The 19,764-nt window shown below is 38.8% G+C and overlaps 1 protein-coding gene across 4 annotated transcripts in view; it reads left to right on the forward strand.

The window, feature by feature from the left end:
* The first annotated feature begins 201 nt into the window (after positions 1-201).
* EPS15 (epidermal growth factor receptor pathway substrate 15) overlaps positions 202-19,764 on the forward strand; it is a 52,305-nt gene continuing 32,742 nt past the window's right edge. For 2 of the 4 annotated variants that reach the window (XM_072867652.1, XM_072867655.1), the window contains exons 1-10: positions 202-386; positions 7,863-7,904; positions 13,002-13,091; positions 13,426-13,473; positions 14,484-14,579; positions 15,002-15,067; positions 15,529-15,654; positions 16,105-16,164; positions 17,788-17,988; positions 19,561-19,706. In XM_072867652.1, coding sequence (XP_072723753.1) covers positions 360-386; positions 7,863-7,904; positions 13,002-13,091; positions 13,426-13,473; positions 14,484-14,579; positions 15,002-15,067; positions 15,529-15,654; positions 16,105-16,164; positions 17,788-17,988; positions 19,561-19,706 — 902 coding nt within the window. In that variant the 5' untranslated portion in view covers positions 202-359. The remainder of the gene's footprint in view (positions 387-7,862; positions 7,905-13,001; positions 13,092-13,425; positions 13,474-14,483; positions 14,580-15,001; positions 15,068-15,528; positions 15,655-16,104; positions 16,165-17,787; positions 17,989-19,560; positions 19,707-19,764) is intronic. The other 2 variants (XM_072867654.1, XM_072867653.1) reach the window with 2 other exon arrangements.

Here is a 19,764-nt window from a genome sequence, read left to right on the forward strand (position 1 = left end):
AATGCTTGAAGCATCTACAGCTGAAGCAGGGCCAATAGAGAAGGGAAAAGCTAGGAACTGGGAGCGGGGATTTGGGCCACCATATCAGGCCGTCAACTCCGGCTCCGCGTTTTTGTTGCAGCTGCCTCGATTGGGCTCGGGCTCCGGCTCCGGCGAGTGTGCTCCGGCGCCCGGTTTTGCTTGCGGCTCCCGCTGCCGTGTGCTGGCGGAGGAGGCTCCGGCTCCGGCCGTCGGGCGGGCGGGGATCCGGCGCCGGGTTTTGGCCGGGGCCAGCTGGGGAAGTTGCTGAAGTTGGGCCGTGAGTGCTGGGGCCGCGGCGCGTCCTTCCTGCGGCCCGGCCGGTGCATGATGGAAGCAGCATGGCCGCCCACCTCTCCCTGACACAGGTACCTCCCGCCGGCCTCCGCGCGGGGAGGGGGCTCCCCACCCCTGCCCGCCGCTCGCCTCCCTCTGCCGGCGGGCTCCGAGGCCTGGCGCCTCCCGGGGGTGGGGTGGGGGGGGTCGGACAGGAGCGGGGCCTGGGGCTGACCCGCTCCCGTGGCGCTGAGGCGGGTGGTGGGGCCGCCTCGACGCCACTGGGGAGTGGCTCGGTGCTCCCCACAGGGCCCCTCGGCGGCGCGGCTTTGTGCGCCCTGCCCCGCCGCGCTAACGGCCGCCGGCGCTGTCAGGTGGCAGCTGAGGCGCGGCGGGGGGCAGGGGTGTGTCTGTGTGAGGGAGAGAGGGAGAGAGGGAGGGAGGGCGGGGGCGGGCGGGCAGCCCCGACCCGCGACCCGGGGGCGCCGCGGGCGTGAAACGAGATCCCGCCCGACTGCAGGTGCCTCTGCCCGGGGCCGGGACGGGGAACGAACCCGGCCCGCCGGAGCGCGGCGTGGGCGCGGCCGCAGGCGTCCCCCCGGCTGGGGAGCGGCCCTCCGGGCGGGCAGCGCCGCGGTCGCGCCCGGCAGCCCGCAGAGGTCTGGGCTGCGGCGGCTGTAGTCGCGGTTGGTCTTTTGTCTTCTATAAAGACACTAGGCGTCTGGTTTAAACAACAAAATAAACCCGCCCCGTAGATTTCGAAGGCAGGTGGTGAACTCGGAGACAAGGGGAGCGTTCGCTGAGGGTTTGGAACGCGATAGCTCTGGGTTAGGTAACTGTGCCCCGGTGTCTGTGCGGGCAGCCGCCGGCCCAGCCTCCCTGCTCGGTTCCCGGAGCTCTGCAACTGACAGCGTGGGGAGAGACAGGATCCGGTGGGTCTCTGGAGGTAACGGCGTCGACGTGTTAGTGGGCAGTGTGCAAGAAGATTAGCTTGGAAGGGAGCGCTTAATTTCTCATTTTAACAGAAACTTAACTCTGCAGATATTGCTTGGAAGTAATTTTACCTTTTTTCTTTTCTTCTTTTTTTTTGGTGGGCCCCATGGTATGGGGACACCATTTTTGCATATTGCCTGTACAGGTGCCTAATAATGAACTTGGAGAATCTTGGCACCATTTGGTGCTCGGGTGATCTCACCTTGCCTAAATCTTTGTTGCTTGCCTTTTTTTTCCTGATGGTAGTAGAATTGCTTCATACTGTTGGGATTGCCTCTTATTCCCTAGAGATTTGATAGCTAATAAACTGCACTTTTTGGTACTTTTTTTTTTCCACTAAGCAGTGACATTAGAAATTTGCATTCCTACCTGACATAAGCCTGAGGCAGGCCTGTCAGTGCACACGCTCCTGCTTGGGATGCTTCAATCCGATAATTGACTGTCACATTTACAGAAAGTAAAGCTGGTGAATAAGCGTGAATCCCTTAAGCACATAGAAGTAAACTTAAAAAGTTGGCAGCAAGGCTACTCAATTTGCACTTACTCACTTATGTAGTTGACTTTTGAGAAAATCTTCAACTATATCAAGGAAAGAAAGGAGGATAGTTTAGTGAAAAGATGAACTTCAAGTATATGGAGAAAATAAATGTGTCTTTAAAGGTCTAAAGATATATAGTTATGAAGTATAATACCTTCTGTCAAAGCTTGCTTTAATATTAAAAAATTTTAGGTTAGCCTTTTCTGTGTCTCTTTTTCAACAGCCTTCAAGCAAAAGAAAAAAGTTTAAAACATCTCCTTACTGAAGAGGAAAAAAGTTTTCACAAACCAGCAGCCTTAATGGTGTTGGTCTAAAGGCATGGGCTGTTCTGGCTCTTTATGTGGGGAGAGGGGAGGAGTGTCTGCTCTGGTGTGTTCTACAGCAATACATTATTGCTTACAGGCTGCGTAATCCTTTCATTGTAGAATTTATTTACTTTTTTTGTCACGTGGAAGGGGGACTAAATACAAATGGGATAAAGTTGACAGAAGCAGAAAAATGGCCAGTATCCTTAAAACCATTGTGACTACAGCTTACATCGGTGGTTAAATTGAGGAAGCTATTTCTGTTGTTGAGCATTTGTGTGGGGATTTCTTTTGTTTGTTTGTTTTTTCTTCTTGCGTTGCTTAAGAATCATCTTAGAAAGTCAAGCAAGCCTAAAGATAATTTCTTCAATGTAGGTTCTAACTTCTGGAATTTCAGGGTTGTGAAAAGTCATAACAAATTATTAAGTGTTCTAAATCTGTTAAGATGAGCATGAGGAAGTGAAAATGATGGTATAGGAGGTGGGGGGCACAGTTACTGGCTGCAATTAGATCAGTTACTAGCACCAGCAATAAAAAGTATGCAGATCGGTACTTTCTGCTGTAGACCACATGCAGAGAATAAGAGGCATATTAACCTGCAGTCAAGCTCATAATTGTGTTGAAGTTTCTTTTCCCCTTCCCACGTTTGGTTTGACTGTGATTTAACATGGCTAGGAAGTTGGGTATTTCCAAATGAGACTAGGGTATTTTCAGATGACTTTGCAGCTGCAGTCTGAGAGGGCTGGGCATGCTTTATTTGAATGTCAAAGTTCTGTTTAAGTAATTTGAAACTTTTTGGTGCTAATTGTATTGTGTTGGCCGATTAGTAAAAATATTTCAGGACCGTGTAGCTGTAGTGAAATTTATTACACCAAGTATGCTTGAAAGTGTTGCAAAACAAAGGTGATTAGCTTCCCTGCCTCCCCCCAATTTAGTAATAATCTGAAGTATCTTTTATCTCCCCATTTTGAACCGATTCTGCAACATCTTGTTGCCACTTGCATTTGCTTGCTAAGTGTTATGATCTGAGCGTAACTGTGAATTTAATAGGGAACTTCTAAGGAAACTTCTACCAGGTCAATGTTTTGTTGTGGTTGCCTTTAGTTTGGAAATAAGCTAGCAACATCAGTGAGAAGGAACTGTTCCTATCTTGCAAATTGTCATCTGTTGTTGGAAAACTCAAATTAATCTATAGCCAATATGAGGAGTTGTATTTTTGACCTTCCAAGGATGGTTGCTTATCTGGCCTGTTTAATTTAGGGAGGAAGGAACAGAAAACTGAAGATGCAGCAAATGCATGTTGAGAGTGGGGAAGCTATGTTTGTTGAAAGCTGGTGTAGTATGGACATTCAAAAACTTCTTGTTGCTCTTGGAAATTGAACTTTGTTTATTCTGAAAAACTGCTTGCGTGTGATTGAGGGGGAAGCTCACAGTTCGGGGAAGGACTGTAAAGAAATATTCAGGAAGAATAGGAAGATAACTTTTTGTGTTTGTCTTCCTAATGTAATGAAATGTTTTTTGTGAAAAAAGTGGTAGTCGTCTTAAAGTAGTTATGAGCTGCTTTGGTAAACAAGACAAAGCCATGTCATATCAATTTGTATCCTAATTAGCTGCGAGTCTCAGTTTAGACTTCAGTATTGTGTCACGGAGTCCAGAACGCTGTTGCTTTGTCATTGAAGGGAAGCATCGAATATTACAACTGAGGCTAAGCTAGATAGATATCCATCTAATGCATGCATTGCCAGGATTAACATCTTGTTACTGGAATAAGTAGGGTAAATACTTACAGTACGAATGATATTCTCATAGTAATATATATGTTATATATAATGTAGAGCCAAAGCTTTTGAGGTCTCTGGCAAACTTCTGATTTTTTTTTTTTAATGGGATCAACAAAATGATAAAATTAAGATCTTAGTTTGTTCTTTTTACTGGAGTGAGAGATCTGTTGTTCCTCTTTCTGTCCTCCATGAAAGATGAGGAAATCTGAGTATGCATACGTGTGTGTCTGAACTTGTGTATAGAGGAGGCTGACTGCTCCTCAAGCAGATAGAATTTAATTTTTTTTTATTGATGTTGCATCAACCATGTTAGAGCATAGCTGCATCTAAAAAGGCAGTGGAGCTACTCTTTCATCTTATACAGGCTTTGTTCAGTACTGATTAGAAGATGGTGGAGGTTTCCTGTAACGATTTGAAAATTAAACCGAACCATTCTTAATTATGCAGTGATAGACATCTATGCGGAGAGAAGGCGGCAGAGTTTTTGTGCTTGCTTCAGCTGTTCAATGGGAATGCAGGTGCTGAATCTTGAAGTACTTGGTAATATTTTTATATAAATTTATAATAAATATTTTCTTATCTTTACTTTTGTTATTGCTGTAGGAGATGTGCTTGGTTATATAATGGAAAGTGGTAGAAAGCTTTACCATGAAACACTTCAGAACAGACAGTAAAGCAGTAGAGGGAAAAGAGATAAGTTGATTATTGTTTGGAAAGGGCATTGTAAGAAAACCAGCTTGCCTTAAACTTGCCTGCTTTTTGTCTGGCTGCATGAAGAACGTTTACAACCAGATTGTGTCGTTTGGCCTGGAAACTCTTAAAATGAATCCTAGAGTGTTGCGCCATGATACAATACAGTATTTTGGATTTTAATCAAGATAGAATAGCTTGTTTCTCCCCTTCTGTCTCATTTGGGTTGGAAGGGAAAGTTATTTTTCTTTTTCTCAATGGACAGCTTTTTGCTTGGTTGTTTTTTAAACCTTTTTGTGTGAAGGAAGGTTGTGGATGGATGGGGTGGACAGACTGGTAGTAGTACCTTATTACACTTAAATGCGAATGTGCCAGAGGGGTGAAAACATGGGGATATAAAGGCTTGATTGACAACAGAAGATGAAAAAGATGGATGTCCCTGAAGGTGTTTTTTATTTCCTAGGTTAGTATTTTAAAGTTCATAGGTTTGTAACAAAGGTTGTAATTACTAGAACAGACGTTACTCTTATGAAGTGTAAACTTCTAAATGGAATCATAATAATGTATTTCTATTTTTGTGTGCTGTGGAATGTGACCTTTTCTCCCTCCCTCCTTTTTGCACTGAAAACAAGTTGAATTTACTCTATGCAATTGGTTGTTACAAATCCCATTTTAAAAAAAAATTCCCAGGTAAATTCTACAGCAGCACTTTGAAAGATAGGTAGCAGTGTTTTTCTTCTTATCCCGGAAGAACATCCTAGACTATATTTGTATCTGTTGTTTTGTTGTGGGGTGTACTTTGAAGGAAAAACAAGTCTGTTACTAGTAAAATAGCCTGGGAAACTTTTTTACTACTATTATTCTATTTGGCATCACAGGAAATTCCAGTTACTGCAGTGATACTGATGTTAAAATGAATATTGGAAACACTAATGAAATAAATAAGAATTACTGGCTTGTACTCTAAGTACTGAATGAAAAGATTGTTTTGCACTTAGTGTTTTCATTGCAGGACTTCACAATGTTTCCTGTCCAGGAGTGACAATGATTGGTTTGGCTGTAATAATGAAACATTTGGCTGAACAACGGGTGATATTGGGCAAGAGGGATGATGCATGAGAATTAATACTTCTAGCGTATGTGCTGGCCAACTCTGTTCTAGTCTTTTGCTCATAGCTTTAATTTGATTCTGTGCCTATACTTTTACATTATAATGAAGTAATACTTGGTAAGTAAAATACGTGAATGTTTAGAACTACCCCTCTAGATTGCTATTCAAAATGTAGCTGGGTTGGTAGGTATAGCATTTGAAGCTTAGTTAAGAAAATATAGCATGCTTTGGAGCATGCTGGAAAGTGATTGAAAGTGTTGTTTGTTATATTGGTGTTATGGTAGTCAGAGCTCTGGCAAAACTTGAATATATTTCATCAGGCTATTTTAAGGGATGTGTAAATGCCTGCTTAGTTCATGGCTTAAATAATACAAGCCTTTGGGTACCAGAGCAAAGTCAGAGCAAGGTTAAGCTATATAAATGGAGGTATTGCAGTCAATACCAATGATGGTTTCCCAGCATATGTAATTTTTAATGTCTGGCTATGTGAGAAGTATTTCCCACCCACCCCCCAACAAACAAATAAAAACACACCAGACACTCCCCTGCAAAAAACAAACAAACAAAACCCCCCCCCCAAAACCACCACCAAAAAACCCCCCAACCCAAACAACTAGAGAATCAGAAATACCATGTGGCTCTTAAAAGAAACTGAGTGTCTCGGGGGCAGCGTACTTGCTGAACAAGCAGATGTCAAGGTCTGAATGAAAGTTCTGCTGATATTTCTATCTGTTCTCTATAATTTATCTTTCAGGATGTTCTGGTGATACTGCACACTTTCTGTAGTTGAACAGGATCACACTAAAACCCTGATTTCTACCAGACTTCCCCTCTTAATATTCTTTGATAATCAGCACCTGTGAACATTTAAGTGTTTAGCCAAAAGAGAAACTGTATTAGCTGTTGCTATAGGAAAATGTATGTGGTTTTATTTAAGCTGTCACCATTTATATGTGCTGTAGTAAAGTGTCTTCTACAACTGTATGATTCACAACATCTAGAATACTGTTGGTTTCCATATTTCAATGCAAACTTCTAAATTTTAAAGCTGAAGAAGCTACCTTGTTGGACTCAGTTTGTACAAAGGTCTGTAAATCCTGGGGTTTAAGATCATATTCCTCTTAAGGGGGAGAATTCTATTTTTGGATGATACTCAAAGTTATGTGGTTTGGGGTTTTTTTTAGTATGTATTGTGTAATTAACTTGTATTATGCTCAGTTGTTCCTGCTGGGTTTGCGAGGGCAACACATTGCGATAATTCTAGGGTTATCCTCTGCATAAATGCACCCAAACACGTACACAATCTAGTTTAGGCAACATGCACTTCATGAAAATAGTATCTGATTTTGTGCCTGTTTTTATGTCGGGGAAGAGAGGTAACCCTAACAATACACTTCTTGGGAATCTCTTGGGCAAGGGTATTTGGTGTAGGCTAAAATATTAGGTTTTGCATGGTTTCAGGCCATGGGCTTTTTTAGAGTTTCTAAGAATGGTTTAAAAATAAATTAATAAACAAAAGGCCTTTTCCAAAGAAGCTGTTTTATCCTTGTCCACCTAAGTTTAGGTGAGCACTGAATGTCTGGTAGATGGCAGTGAAATTAAGGCAGAAGTTATGTCTGGCAAGGATTCAAGTTACAAAAACCTAAATTAATATACTACTCTCTTAATTTGCTACCATTGCTGTGGATTTAGTTGTGAATCCGGGAGTTAATTCGGATATCTGAAAATTTTACAGACTAGTTGCGTATGACACTAAATTCTAAAGAATGATGCGGTGGATAACAGAATAAAATTGTATTGCTTTGTACTCATTAGAGAGCACTTCCTAGCCTGTATCATTTCAGGTTTCTTCGTTTGCCTGTAGATGATCTTGCCTAAGAATTCTTGTTTCATACTGCCTAACCTGGTGACCTGTCTGATATTAATCTGATAGTGGTTAGCATCACTGACTTCAAAACAAGAGTTAGTCTTCTAAAAGTTAGAGCATGAAGAGCTGTCATAGTCCTCATCATTTTACAGAACAAATAGAATTATATAAATGCTTAATGCTTCTTTGAAGACCACTAAAAAGTGTTTTATATCTTTATGCAGGGAGAGTGGAATTGAAATATGGAACTTTAGGGTTAATTTTATCTCTCTCTCTTTTACAGCTATCGAGTGCAAATCCTGTGTATGAGAAATTCTATCGACAGGTATGTATGTTTTTTTGAGAGAACAAACTTTATTTTGTATTTAAAAGAAAGACTATTCTTTTGCTATGGACTTCAGCATGGCCAACAGTATGTAAACAACAAAAGTTCAAGGAAAATTATTCTGCTTTAAAATATATTTTTATAGTAACTAACACTTAGGTCTGAGCTATATCAGCATAAATTTAATATTGGTTGTAAGATGACTTATTTAATTTGCTAGGGAACTGCCAGGTATGCATGACATACATCACTTTACAGTTATAACAGACTGTTAGCTCTTGAAATGGAGTAAATTCTTGCAAAATACTGTATTGATATGTTCTTTGTTCCTTTTTACAAGTGAAGCTGAATTTCTTGTGTTTGTAGTGCAGTTAGCATTATGTAAGACTTGCATCTCTCTGAGTATCCCCAGAGGTTCTTACAGGATGCCATAGGGAGAGAAATTTGGATTTCTCATAGGGAGAGAAATTTGGCCACTGAATGCCAGAAGAATGCATGTAGTTCTTGCAGCTTCACTCAACGGATACAAATCTTTTGACTTTATAATGTAAAAATAATTTAATATATATAAAAATAAAATATAATAATATAAATTGTATTTATCACCTGTCTTTTATATTTAGGCCTAGCAAAAATAAGGTGTATTAATTCCTATAAATACAGCTTTTTTGAAAAATAGCTGTTTCAGCTTCTCTAGCATAGCAGTATTTTGTATCATGTGCATAATATATATTATTATACAAACACAGATATATGAAAACTTTTAAGGAAATGTAAACTAAATGAATGATTGTATAAAACAAAAATAGATTATTTTTTTTAATATAAAGATCTGATGAGTAATTGATGAACCATGTAAAAATCAACCTTATAGGAAGTTTTTTCTCCTTTGTGCAACTGGTAATGTTCCTGTCTGTTTGTCCTAAGGCAGGATATAGTGTGTATGACCTCTTTATTTAGGAACTTCTTTTGGGTGTCAACATTAGAAGGTAAGCTTATCTACTCAGAAAGAAGACCATGATTTCTAGCCACGCTCTATTTTTAGATAGTGCTTAGAGGATTAGTCCCATTATGAAGTGTGTAAAACAGCAGTTACAGTGTATCAGGCTATGATGCCTGGAAAGTCTGAGCTTTCTGTTTGACTTTAACAAGCGTTTTTCTCCACTGCAGGAGAGTAGCAATTTTGAAATTGCTAAACAAGAAGGGGGAGTTTACCTTGATCTAAGTTCAGATGGCTCCTGAAGGTTGAAGGAGATAGTATCACCCTCACAAAGTTTTCCTTCAATCTGATGGACAAATCCACTGTGTGTCTATCTGTAGGCATTGGATTAAAAGCCTTGGGAGAATCCCATATTATGGTGATCATTATAAGGTCACAAGAAAAGGCAAGGAACTAGGTCTTTTGCATGTTAGGTTTCCTAGCTCAATACTACTGGCTATCACTGTCATGTATCATCTTTGCCGCATGCCCGTCTGTCTCTTCCTCTTGATTACAATTGCTTAACCACTGAAGTGTGAAGCAAAAAGTTGGATAAAGAAGCTTAATTTGAGCACAAATATGATACTGGTTCCTAAGTCACTTAACATCTTGCATTTGTTGGAATATATAGCCTAGTGAAATTGGAGGACTATTTGTTGTCCAGCAGTCTCAGTCGTATACAGGAATGGGGATTCTTTAAATGTGATGTTACTGTTAGTGAAGTTGTGCCAATGGATTTGTTTTCCAGAGGATTAATTTTCTGACTTGCTCAGCCAAACTCTTTTCTGCAAGTGTTTGTCCTAAAGAGTAGCTTTCAAATGTACTGTGTCTAAAGACTTTCAGTTGCACTAGATAACTTTTTCCTTCCCTCCCTTAGATAAGGAGATGTCAACTTTCAGAACAGAAATGTTAGAAAGGCATTTCCCACTTTGTCCTATGGTGCTGCTAGAGCATGTTTTTATTCTTTCATACCAGAAGCACTTCAGAGCATTCCATGCAACTTGAGAATCAGTTCATCACCTGAAATAGCTCTGATGCTTAGTACACTTCCAATTCTATCACAAACTTAAAGTAATTCATCTTTCATAATGTGTATTGTGAAATGGGTATAATCCCGGGCTTTGTACTTAGAATGCGATTGAAATCTTAACCTTCCAATGGGGACACTTTTCTTTCAAATAAAAGTTTTTCCGATTAACCTTTTCTATAAGTTTTTCCGATTAACCTTTTCTAGACTGACTCTCAACAGGGTGAGGTTAAAGGATAAACTTAAATGTGTGATAAAGTAACAGGAAATTACTTAATCATGTGATGCAAGGTAGCAGGTAAGCAGTATACCTGAGCTGCTGATGAATTCTTGATGAATCCTGAGTTGAAGTACTTCTCACTGTTACCTTGTGACCTAATGACATCAGTATGTTTTTAACTTTTAATAATTTCTGGCCCTACAAAAAACAACTTGCAACAAGTGAGTTGTTGGCCAATACAGCTATGAAAACTGCTTTTTGCACATCAGAGAAAACCTCTACCAAGCTGGTGTATACCTGACAAACACCAGTAATCTTCTCAGTGCAATACTCAAACATAAGCCAGTTTTCTGCACTATTTTAATGCTGAGTAAGTACCCCCATCCCAGCATGCAAGACTTAGTAATTGGTACAGAAATTGAAATCAGCCCTTTAAAAAAAAAAGTTACTAAAATTTGGGGAATTAGTTGCACAAAAAGAAACTGTATCCATATCAGGTTAAAGAAGAATCCTGCTTAAATCCCTTGAAGTCACCTTCCTCTGGGTTGGAAGTGAGGAAATGAAAAATAAACACAGCTGATACTGTGTTGCTTTGTGACTTTCCCGAAAGTATAGAAAAGTCCTAGGCTGGAGGTTTTCTGAGTGGATGCCAGGATTACTGTGCTTATGTGCAAGGTCGACTCCACTATCGGAAAAGGGGATTTGATACAGTGTCTTGGCAACTTTTTGCACATAATATGAACAGCTCTCCCATACAGACTGAATTAGATATTTTAAAAATCTGAGGAGCAGGCTAACTACAAGTCTGTAGTGTTTGTAATTTTATTACCCTGATCAGGGAATCCTCAGTTATAGGAAACAACCTCTCCTAATTAATATCATATTAGTTATGTTGAAAATGCCAGGTGTTTTCACTTTCATATTAGATTATACTTTTGGGATTGCTTTCAGAGTTTTTTGTTCACTTTTAGAAGCAGAAGTGTCTAAAGACAACCCTCACCTGCTGCAGCATGCTTTCCAAATGATAAATAGCTAGTTCTAAGCCAATCTTTGGGAGCAGTTTGCTTTCAGTGCCTTGTGTGTGCTGCACCTGTGAACTTGGAAGGTTGGTCTTACATTCCAAACAAAATATTGAGTATAGTCTTTGTTAAAACACAAAGCTGTGAGACTGTGAATGATGCAGTGCGTCATCATCATCAAGTGTTCTGCTGTATATTCCCAACCTTGCTGTTCTGTCTAAAGCACTAGTTTTCACTAGGCATTCTCAGGCTATTTCAAAGACAGCCATGATGATTCAGTGTTCAGCAAGTGCTCAAAAAGCATTGATCTTCAAAAGGGGGTACTGGGAAATCTAATGCTAGCATCAAATTATTCTTTCTGTGCATGCTCATTTATTTGTACGATTTCAGTTTTGGTTCTCTGTCTCTTTCTTTCCAGGAAGTGCTGGAAAGTAAGTGACCTCAGTTGCCTCTCTCCTATCCTTTGAAATGCTTATCATGTTGCAAATTCTTCAGTTTCAGGGCGTCTCAGCTGATCATAGATGAGAAGACTCTGTGTTTGAAGATAATATTAAATAATTTTTATCTATAAAATGTAATATATTTTTTGATCTCTAGATCTGGTAGGACCTGTACAGCTACCTGTCTGATGTAGTAAGCCTGATAGTTTGAATTAACTGAAGATACCTTAGTCCTCTTCTTCATACTGTGCCCTTTTTAGGCATCCCTTTGCTTTAGGCTCTCAAGGACTCACTGCTTTTCCTCTGTTTTCCTTGTCCTCATGTATGTGACATAAGTTTTACTGCTTGCTGCTTCTACTTGAAGGTATAGCTGAGGTACTGTTTTCATTTAGGAGCTTGAATAACAATCTATTTTAATTATCTCCTTGTTGATCCGGGGAGAAATGCATGCTGGTTGATATTCTGCCAAAACTACCACCAACTTCTTCATTGTGTAAATAAGTTTCACTTTAGGGAGTAAGCATTTTACTCTTCTAGGGTGGTAAAGGTATCTTCAAGCAAAGTCTTCTTTTTCAGACAATAACAGTAATGAGTTCAGAGCTGGACAATTAAATGTAATCGAACTCTGGGACTTCTTTGTCATTACAAATCAAATGTTTTGCAGGCATCAAGAAGAAAATCCCGTGATTAGAAAGGGCTAATTAGATAGGTTCAGATGATGGCCTAATGTGAACGAGCTTCCCTATCTACTGCATAATGTGAGAAATTCTTGGGCCTTTGTACTTGAACCTTTCTACTGGAGACCTTAAAATCCAGGCATAATAAGTGGTTAGAAACTTAGAGCAGTGGAAATTTAATTGCTTGCATATGTGTGTTTTCCTCAGTTGTTACATGGAATTAATATAAATCATCATTGATGACCTATAAGAGTAAGCTTGTGTGGGGTGCTGGCTTGTGACTTGGGAGACCTGGGTTACCTTCCTCGCTTCTGCCCCAGACTGGGTCATCTAGGCAAAATTCTTATTCTCGCTGTGTCTTAGTTGCCTACTGACACATGAGGATAATAGTGTATATTTCTGGAACATTGTAAAATATATTAGAGTGTGAAAGATGCTTTTATATATGTGCATAATATATCTTAAATTTGGCAGTGTTAGTTTAAGATGTCAATTTCCAAAGCCTGCCTATTAATATTAAATCTGGAGCAACTAGTTCAAAATATCTTGCTTCTAATGTAACAAGATTTTTAGTGAAAGGGAGTTTTTCTTTTTTTAAAAAAGTCTGAAGATTGTTCGCAAAGTGACTATGTTAACTTGAGCGTTCTTCTTTACTGGCTTTTTGAGAGCCTGCGTAAAGAGATTGCATCAATTCAAAAGCTAGTTTGTCATGTGAAGTATTTTTTCTCCCCCCAGGTTGATTCTGCTCATGCTGGAAGAGTGTTAGCTTCTGATGCAGCTGTTTTCTTGAAAAAGTCTGGATTGACAGATTTAGTACTTGGAAAGGTATTTAATGGCAATTATTTAATTATCCTGTCTCTTGCTTCAGTTAGTATCTGTGTAAATTAAAATACTTAGTGGTAGTACGTGATCTTCCCTAATGTGTTTTCAGTTGTGCTATCCAATAGTTTCCAACTTCAGTATCCTTGATTATTCTACTGTGTATGTAGTTTGTGGTGGAAATTAAAATAATATTTAAATTTGTCACCACGAATAAGTGCTGTCATGAAAGTTAAGACCTGAACTTTCATCCTAGAATGCATTGTTAAATGGAGTGAGAACTTGCCAGCTTCCTCTCCATGCTGTGGAACACTTTGTGTCTATTATTTTTATGTTTTAGATTTGGGACTTAGCTGACACTGATGGCAAAGGTATCCTGAGCAAACAGGTATGGTTATTTATATGATGCATGAGGTTACTCTAACCATTAGCAAGCCTTGAAATAAGATAAAAGTTAAGATTTCTGGTTCAGGAAAGCAGTTTTTCTAACTGATTTTTTTCAGATTTTTCTAGTTGGAACTAGATATGTACTTCCTGCTTCAGTGTAAGCTAGAATAAATTAAGCAGCCTTCAGCTACCTCACCAGTTTTTCTTCAAGTCATAAAATGAGCTGCTGTGTAGTTGTGCAATACAATATACGGAGAAGTAATTTAAGGGTTAATGTACTGTATTTACTACAAAGGTGACCTTTTCTCTTAATCTTGGAGGAAACAATGCAGAAATTAAAATTCCAGTAAAATCTTTAAAATTCTTATGTATCTAATTTTGGCGGACTTGACATCGGTACATTCTGTTTGGAGTTGTTCTTCCAAAGTTGTAGCGATGAGCATTATGGCAGTCAGACTTGCACATCAGCAGTGCTACTGAAAAGCTCTAATGTGTGTTGCTGTTGCTGTTTGGTTTGAAGTATAGTTACTTAAATAATGACCTGTGGAGAGCTAGCTGCTTCATCCCACGGTAGGAAAAGGAGGAGCTTGTAGCATCTACCAAACAAATTTTTTTTTCAGACTTCTCCTTTTGGTTCATTTTTCTCATGTACTGTACCTTTCTTTCCTCCCCCTCCATCAACTGCCACCTTCAGGATCAACTCAGTTCCTCTAAGATAAACAGCTGTAATTGCTACTTTAAATTTTCACTGCTCTGCTGCAGAACAACTGAGTGCTGAGAACTGGCTACATTAGCCAGGAAGCTACTAAATGGTTGGAGCTAGTAATTACAAACTTTGCCTCACTGGAGGAATTCAGCGGTTGCTGACTCCTGCTTTCTGTTGCTTTGTGGACCCCTTTGAAGCCATTTGCAATCCTTTGTATATATAGCAACACTAGAAAAGCTCATAATTCTTCTGAAATTTGAGTATTTTCATGTAATAAATCCTTTAAAATTTCATTTTTCCTGTAGGAATTTTTTGTGGCTTTACGACTTGTAGCATGTGCACAGAATGGATTGGATGTTTCCCTGAGTAGTCTTAATTTGCCTGTTCCTCCACCAAGATTTGTAAGACTTCTTTTTTTTTTTAATTGAACATATCAACTCATTAATAAGAACTGCTTTTAAGTGAACCATTAGGAAGGTTTGGTATAAATACCAGACGTATCTTCCCCTTTGTAGGGTCCTATTGCCCTACATCACTTTCAGATTAAGCAATGTGTAATAAGGTGCTACGTGTCCTAGTGGGGATTTGAATATAAAAATTTGTATAATTTGAATATATATGGTATTTGTTCTATTAGTGTTGTCCTTAACAGAAGAAACATTTTAAATTTCTTGCTATAAATGTTGGTATCCTTAACTAAGGTACGAGTGACTAAAATGCAGTTCTGGCTTTGAGAAGGAGCACCTTCTCAGATAAGGGAGTGGTTTTGCAAGGTCAGAACCATTTCTCTTTTAATGTGGGTTTTTTTCCTGTTTTTCTTTAGACTGATACTAGTAGTCCTTTGCTGCTCAGTGGAACAGCATCAAGTGATATACCATGGGCTGTTAAGGTAAACTAAAGATCAGGCTATTACCTAGAACTATGATGTGGTTTGCAAGAAAACATAAGTCGCTTTGAGAAAAATATAATGCTACTGGTAACTATAGTTTATAAAGTGTGATAAATTACCATTCATATATCAAATCTGTAGTTGGGCTAGTAGACCTAACTTGATAAAAACACTTGTTCCTTGGGAAATCTCTTTGTGTGTAGAAATTTGATTTTTTGGGAGTAGTTACCTGAAGCCATGAAAATAATTGAAGAATAAATCTCACTGGGTTTTGGATGAGTCTCTAGCTGACTTAGAGATAATATCTCTTTCATATTTTCTTTTAAACATCAGGAACTGCAATCTGTGTGTTTCCAACTGTAACTTTAAAAAAAAAAGTTAATATGTTTGAAAGAACTGCTGTGTTTTAGCCTAGGAGTGTGACTATGTCCATAAGTAATATTTTTCTTCTGCCCCTGCAGCTGGAAGACAAGGCTAAGTATGATGCTATTTTTGACAGCCTAAATCCTGTGAATGGACTGTTGTCAGGTGATAAGGTGAAACCTGTACTCCTTAACTCAAAACTGCCAGTGGATATCTTAGGACGAGTAAGAATATCTTTCTACTTAATTGTTAATTCACAAATAGTAACTGTGCTACACTCGGCAATATCTGGTTTTCAACTTGAAGATTTGTAGTAACAAGCCTAACTTTTAAATGCTATCTTACGGAGTGGCCACACGTGTAACTGTTAAACTGGGGGGGAAATTATTTTGATAGATTGCCTCTCACCACAGTGTGTCAGTTATGTGTACTCTTTAACAGTTGGTGTAGAGCAGGGTGCTGTTTGTGCGCTCTGTCTCCAACTTAAGAATATCTCTTCTTTTGCATGGTTTATATGAATGTATGTTGCTCACTGAAAACTAATGCTGTTCATCTTAATAGAACTTAGGATATGGTGGAGGGAGGCTGTTCTCGCATTTGTTTTTAATGAGGTTTTAAATAGGAAACTGCTGCAGTTTAGGTAAACATCCCTATATTCTGCTTTTTATTGGTAGGTGTGGGAACTGAGTGATATTGACCGTGATGGAATGCTGGATCGAGATGAGTTTGCAGTTGTGAGTATCTTCTGCCTCTTGGGATTTTGAAAGCCTAATGGCAGAGGTTTAAAATAGATGCATTATGTATTATTTTTTTGACTGTTTGTGTCGTTCATTTATTGCCTTTTTTCAGAGACCTTAATCAAGTTTTAGTACTAGGTAATGTTTCTGTCAGTTTATTGAATGTCTCTCATTACACAGCAGTAACTTTCTTTGTGGGCTAAATGAGCCATTGAAAACTTATACCTGTGATCTGCTGTCCCATGAGAGACTGAGTGATTTCACTGAATAAGTTTTACCTTAACCATCAGTGTTTATAGTACTTGAATGCCTCAAGATACCTTTGAGGAAAATTTTAAAGAAATTATGTATACATTCTTCAAAAGTTCATAGCAAGTTAGAATTTTAACACTATTTAATGCCAGGACTGATTAAATAATGTAAGAAGCAGTAAATATGTTTCACTTCCCCCAAGAGGTGGCAAGTGAGAAGAGAGTGGAAGGCTCTTGCTTTTGAAGACTCTGTAAGTCTTGAATGTGATAGTAACCATGCATCAATTTTTTCTCAAAACTTGCAGCTTGTTTTTGCATGTAAGTGGATTGGAGAGGAAGGAATTATACATTCACTCTGGAGTAGAGGGTTTCATTTTACGCAGAGAAATATCTAACCTAAGTTTAAAGGTTTGGAAAAGCTAACAAAATATCTTAACTGCATTGCAAGCATCTTGGAAAAGTAATGTGACCTTTCTGCCCTCAGGTGGTACTAAAGCCAGCCTTTAATTTTAATTTCTACAAACTAAACTATTGCTCATCCTTTCAGAGTAAAAATTAAAAATAAAATAAAAAGGAAGTTAAAAATACCTGTCTAATTGCCAAGAATTGACGTTACGGACAACGTCAAAACCTTGCTTTGGTTTTTTTGTAATGTAAATAAGATGAATTTACCTTTTTCTGCTGTCACGTGTATTTTTGAGAAAGCATAAAAGTGTAAAAATTGCTTTATTTTGAATATTGTTCTAGTCATCTTCAGGCACCTATATGCTTCAGTTTCTTCTGAAAGCAATTCCTTTTAGGCCCTAGTAGTTAACTGTTACTATACTCGATTTCCTGTGTTTATGCTGTAATTCTTCAGACTTTTAGTTTTGAGATCAGAGGATTGATATGCTCTAGGCAAATGTTGGAGATAAGTTGATCATCTGTAAAGTATTATAACATTTATTTAAGATGCAGTTCTGTCTTGAACAACAGTCATAAAATTATTAAAATGTACAACCAGAACAAAAGAATAGTCATTAAGTGGAGCGACTCCTGCAAAAACAGTGAATACATTAAAATTAAGTGTTTAAAGTCTTCTCCCAAATAAAATTCCACAAGTGGTGGTAAAGCTTGGTAATATTTAGGACAATCATTTTAATGTTCTAAAAGATACTGAACTTCATTTGCTAAGCACTGAACCTCAAAAGAAAGTAGTAATGATAAACACAGGTCAGAAGGCAATAAGCTGCAATTCAGTTGAGGGGGCTTGTAAAGCAGAAACATAATAGAAAAAATGCTACAAAGTTATTTCTTAACTAATTCTTTAATTTATATGTATACTTATTTCTTATATATTTACATCCACACACCTTGTTTTCTTGTTCAGGCCATGTTTTTGGTGTACTGTGCTTTGGAGAAAGAACCAGTGCCAATGTCCTTGCCTGCAGCTTTGGTGCCACCATCCAAGAGAAAACCTATTAGTGTTCCAGGAGCAATGCCATTAATTCCATCTTCAATGTCTACCAAAGAGTCTCATCAGTCCTTGCCACCTGTAGGCATTTTAGCTGCCAAAACACCATTAACACAGGTATAGTTGTGAAGTTACTTGGAGTTAGAAGATTTCTGCTCTTAATGCTGTGCTTTGGAGACTGCCTGTATGAAGAGTCTTGATGCAGGTTTTTAGTTTCCTTCTTGCCCTATTGATTGGTTGGTGAATTTGAGGAGGCTGAAGGGAAGATCAGGTGGAGAGGTATGAAATTTATCTTCTGCTTTTTCTAGATGCCTTCAGATATAAACAGTTGGATAAAATAATAATATTTAGTAAAGATTTTGAAGATATTTTAAAAATAAATTATTTCAAGGCATTGAACTCAACCCAAAGGTCAGAATATTAAGAAAACAGTTTAAAAACGTAGTTCAGGTACACATCTGCAGAAGTAAGTTGTCTGGCTGAAGGCTGACTTGAATATGGACAAATTCATAAAACAAATTATGGCAGGCATGTGTGTGCAGTTGTATGTGCACGCATGCCTGCAATTTGAAGAAGACATTAATGAAAATGGGATAGATAAATGCAAGCAATGGGAAAAGGAGACAAAAGGTCTGGCATATCCACCTAAACACATGAGATTTGGTGTTTTAAATGTAATTATTAAGAAGCTTGATGCTTTCCACCCCCACAAGCATCTTATTTAATCCTAGTCATTTTAGAATGCAGAATTTGGGAAAATGTCTTTCCAAGTAGATTATAACTTACTCGTTCTATGCAAAATAAAAAAAAAACTGAGAAGGGGATCTAAAGTAAGAACCATAGTACTTAATGCCTAAGATACTGCTTGGACATTTGGGTACCCATATTTGAGTAATCAGTAAGAAACTGGCATCTTAATTCTGGAGGTGCCAAGGTTTTAATCTGGCAGTCTACTTGGTAAGTCTTGCTGTGTGTATTACAAAGCAATGCCATTCTGGATGAGTGTTTCAGTGTATGTTTTGTGTACAGCACCATTTGGGATTCATCTAAGTGTCCTTGTATGCTGAAATTAATTAGCGTCTACAACCATGCACCTGAAAGCATTTTCACTTAAAAAAAAAGTCTTTATAGTAGCTTAGTGTTTGGAAAAATTGTTGAAGAGAATTGGCTCTAATTTCCCATCTTTACCTTGATTGGAGGTAAATTCTACAACTTAGAAAGTGCCAACTATTAACAGTCTGGGCTTGAGCAGGTCTTCAGTCCCTCCAGCTAAAGCTCTCCAGCTGTGTAAAGAGGAAAAAAATTGATGGAGCCAGACAGTAAGCAGGACTGTGTCTGAGCACAGTGATGAGGGCACAAGCCCCTGCTCGGAGGAGATCTGGGCTCCAGGGAAGACTTCTAATACATAGGCAAAGAGGCAGAGGGATATCTGCCAGCCTTGGTTCTTCACTGATGTAAATACTTTGCTTCTGCTTTTGGAGTTGCTTGTGGATCTCTGTGCATCTCTATTTTGGAGGATAAAACTGGTTCGTGAACTAGGCATCTATATCACTTTTAAAATCTGTGCTGTAATCCTTGAATTATGTAACTCTGAAAGTAACTGTCTGAAAACAGAACAGCCTATATCTTAGTATTGTGGGTTTTGTTTTTGTTTTGTTTTTTTTCCCTTCCATCCCCACCCCCCTTCAGTGGGTTGTATCGCCTGCAGACAAAATTAAGTATGATGAGATCTTTGTGAAAACTGACAAGGACATGGATGGATTTGTGTCAGGTGTGGAAGCCAGAGAACTATTCTTGAAGACAGGACTGCCTTCTGCTCTTCTTGCACATATCTGGTAGGGATTTTTTTTCCATTACAGCTGTTTAGACGATAGCATGGTTCTCGCTCCTTCC

Source organism: Ciconia boyciana, chromosome 7 (assembly GCF_034638445.1).
Source record: "Ciconia boyciana chromosome 7, ASM3463844v1, whole genome shotgun sequence".
Classification (NCBI taxonomy): Eukaryota; Metazoa; Chordata; class Aves; order Ciconiiformes; family Ciconiidae; genus Ciconia; species Ciconia boyciana.